General features: G+C 46.0%; 1 protein-coding gene across 4 annotated transcripts in view; it reads right to left on the bottom strand.

The window, feature by feature from the left end:
* LOC107265817 (protein prickle) overlaps positions 1-3,841 on the bottom strand; it is a 60,560-nt gene that overhangs the window by 40,590 nt on the left and 16,129 nt on the right. Inside the window, exon 1 of one of the 4 annotated variants that reach the window (XM_015735664.2) lies at positions 2,271-2,504. The exons of the other annotated variants lie outside the window; for them this stretch is intronic. Coding sequence (XP_015591150.2) covers positions 2,271-2,368 — 98 coding nt within the window. The 5' untranslated portion in view covers positions 2,369-2,504. Of the gene's footprint in view, positions 1-2,270; positions 2,505-3,841 lie in introns of those variants that run through there. 4 annotated transcript variants of the gene reach the window in all.

The raw sequence follows: 3,841 nt of genomic DNA, 5'->3' as shown, positions 1-3,841 counted from the left end.
GGGGGGGGGGGATGAGCTACGTAGACTGACTGAGAGTCAGAACGGATGCCGCAAAGATGTGAGAAGAAACTCGCAAGAGGAGTCTGAAAGGACGAGGGGACGAAGAAGAAAAATAAGAAGGAAAAAGTAAGCGGGTGACGAGGGCGCGAGGAGGGCTTGAGCGTGGAAAGGAAAGGAAGAAGAAAAAAAGAGAAAGACGAAGACACAGGCCCTTTTAGGATCAATATAGAAACTTCGACAGGATTTACACGCAGCGTGTGGCTGGGTGTATTTGATATCGATTCGTTTCAGTAACTGAGGAGCGTAACTAATTCCACGTGAATTATTTGTATCCTACTTTTATTTTTTTCTTCTTCTACTTTGATAACGTCTTCTCTCCTCAAAAACGAGCCTTTCGATACGGCATTATTGAGAGTCACTGGAGACTACAACCAGCGTTGCTTCGGGCTGCGTGCCTCGGTCTTCACGTTCTCTTTATATTACCATCACCACAATCGCTGCTACTTGCACGTACACTGCCACCGATATCGGCACTATTACCAATACCATCGGTTCCATCGGTACAACAGCCGTACACTTATGCAATTATGCCATTCACATACTCCCATAGAGGTATTCGTTGTGGTGCGCCTGATGTATTTTCTATAGCCGATCCGCCTTAACTCGCGCAGGTCGTCGAAGGGCCGTGCCAGCGTCTAGAGGATTAACAATGTAGCCTGATAGGTATTAGGTACTTGAAAAGAGAAAGAAAAAAAAAAAGAAAAAATTCGGGGTTAAAGAAAAAATCAAGAGAGAAAGAAAATGGAGAAATTCTCCGTAGGGAGCGACGTTGAATGGTCATAAGGGTGAGAGCGTTCGTGGGAGGAAGAAAAGTGGAAGGGGCACGCGGATCGACTTTGGCACCCTTAAAAATTGGTTCGCGTGAAAAACGAGCTTCGGCGCAGGGGATGAGGGTGGTCGGTGCAGGACTAACCTTCGATCTCTCTCTCTCTCTCTCTCTCTCTCTCTCTCTCTCTCACTCTCTCTCTAGCCGTCGATACCCGAGGGTAACGAATAAAGGTAACGAACACATAGGTAAAAAGGGAGTCAAGTGCAAGGGTGCCAATAAGTATAGCTGTGTATAAGGCACACAGGCAAGGGGGCTGGGTTAGGTAGATATAGTTAGGTACTTTAGAAAAGTTTAAGTCAAGTGGCTTTCCCTGTCGTTTCGCCGCAGAGAAAATCTCCGGCTTTATTAAGGGACGTTTATAACGCTATGGTTGGCTCGTTATCGAAGGGCTCATTCTTTCCTTCCTCCATTCCATCCTTCCTTATTCGTTTCATTCTCTTCTCTCAGGAATAATATCCACTTCCCCTCCCGGGATATAGGTATATCCCCGAGACGGCCATTTTCTTACGCGGGTTTACTTAAACGTATTCACCCCTCCCCGAGTCCGACGCATTTACTCGTCATTCGGATTACGAATATAACCGAGTCAGGGAGAAAGGGGTAAAGGTGAGGTGGGAGGGGGACGATTATATAATAATTTTATCTTTTCAATTTTCTTAATTCCTCCGCAGCGCCTCGTCCAATCAAAATATCCCCTAACGACGCTACTCGTTATTCATCGTATCCGTTCCCTCTCGGAAATACGGTCTTCGCACGTTTTTACTTAATGCGTGGCCTTTGCCGCCTATCCAGAAACACGCGTGCGTACGCACTGTACTGTTTCGATGCCCGTACGTATATCGAAAGGGAGGACCTTTCCTCGATGTCTGCAGGGCAAGCCTTCTCTATTTGTATAAATTCCCCATGCGTGACTAAGGTATAAAGTTACAGATACTGCAGGCTGCATTCCTGAGTGTATACTTGAAATTCGATACGTTTATAACGCACGCAGACTGCCATATGATGAAAGCCACACGTGCGAAGATACGTGCACGTGCGTATATGCACCTGCGTGTATGCAGTTCGCCGGGATAAATCGTTATCCTATCTCTCTCTTTCCCTATCGCTCACGAGCATTCCCTCTCTCTCTCTCCCACTCTTTGGTTCTATCTGTAGATGCACGAGGCTATCGGAGGCCCATAAATAAAGGAACTGACATAAGAACAAAAGGAAAGATCACGATGCAAAAAGGTGGGTAAGAGGAGGAGCTATGAAAAATAAACTACGAATTTTCACTTTCCCAGATAAATAATAATATATCATTGTAAAGCCGAATATAAATCGATCGAATGATAATAATTTATGCACTTGACAAATCAATAAACATAATTAACAGACGTACCTGTGCACGTGGTCGATACTACTCCAAGCGCGTAACTTACGAAACGATTCGTTGGTACCGTGCACGACACATCCCCAGGATCTCGCGCGTTTCACCATACTTATAATGCGTAGTGATGCAAGGCCCGATAAACGAATAAAAAATATATTATGCACCTGTTTTACGAGTTTTCACGAAATTTCACGCACCGACGCAATACCCACATTCGTCGACCAAGTATCGATATCAAATGCTTCAGGAATTCTCAGCGAAGAATCCGACTAAAACTCTACGCTTTAGACCCCACGCACTTTCCACACTTTCAAGGTTCCTAGCGAAATCTAGTCTATCTCTGTCTCTCTCTGTCTCCACCTCTCCGCACCACTATCCCTGTCCCCCTCTCGCAGCATTTCGTCTTACTACTGGCAAGAGTCTATTACGCTAGAGACTACCGAAATTTGTCCACTATCCCTACCATACCGAAGCATACTCTGGCAGTCAGTGACAGTCAGTACAAGACACTGACAATCATCACCGATGCTCACTATCCTATAGTCCCAACGACGTATTACAATATGCGTGCCTACTAGGGACCATTGCTAGAGACGTGTTTACCTCCATCCGAGTGTCCGCTTAACCGCTTATACACTTCCACGCTCACATAGCGTACCACGCATGGTAATGTACCTGCTAAGGAGATAATAAATAGTCGACGTCATCTTCGATGGGTGTTGGACCGTCATTTTTCTCGTTTTTATTAACCAAATTTTAGGCCCGACCTTACCGCCATACGTGCCATAGAAAAACACGTGTAGATTTAATACGACAAAGTACTACGGGATTAATATTATTACCATAATCATATCAACGACGAGTCAGACTGTTCGTTATATTCAAGAATCAATGCTCATAAGTCCCGCTATAAAGCTGTATATATGTTTCATCAATGAAGGGATTTAAAATCATAAAGTTTACTGTACTTTCGAATTCTCCTATGTCGCCGCTATTATTCCCTTTTTAACCCGCAGCCGCCTCCTTTCGGATTCGAAATACATAAACAATCCCGTGCGGCAATATCCGTAATTGCACCCTCCCCCCTCCTCCGCCTCCCCCATCCGCCTAACTATCACCCGGACTTCGGCTATATTTCACAATTTTCATCCCTCTCACGGAGCGAGGGTGTGGTGCCCTACATGCATGTAGCTCTTGTAACAGTGGTCAGCGACTAGGAGAGCCAGTTACGCGAGAGGGGTGCGTACGTGGTGCATCGGACTGTACGCGTTCGCATGCGTACTAATATACGTACGTGTGTGGGGATGGTCAGAGACGTCTGAAAAAGCCTGTAGCAGCACGTGTGCAGAAGCGTGAGCGTACACGTATATGATCTACTGCGCTAATAACGACCGGGCAGCGTCCTAACGATGTTTTAAGCTGTAATTAATTTAGTAGCCTGCACCCTTAAGCCTTAAGCCTGTACCATACCGATAGTGCGTAACGAATATCGTAGGGGGATCAAGATAAAACGAATATCTGCTCCGAAGGGGGATGACAGGGTTAGGTGGGAGGGGGGGTGGGGGCGGGGAGGAACGGAG

The sequence above is a fragment of the Cephus cinctus genome, unplaced genomic scaffold (genome assembly GCF_000341935.2).
Source record: "Cephus cinctus unplaced genomic scaffold, Ccin1 Ccin1_scaffold0240, whole genome shotgun sequence".
Lineage (NCBI taxonomy): Eukaryota > Metazoa > Arthropoda > Insecta > Hymenoptera > Cephidae > Cephus > Cephus cinctus.
The sequence above is the reverse complement of the archived record's forward strand: the minus strand, read 5'-3'. Positions and strand labels throughout refer to the sequence as shown.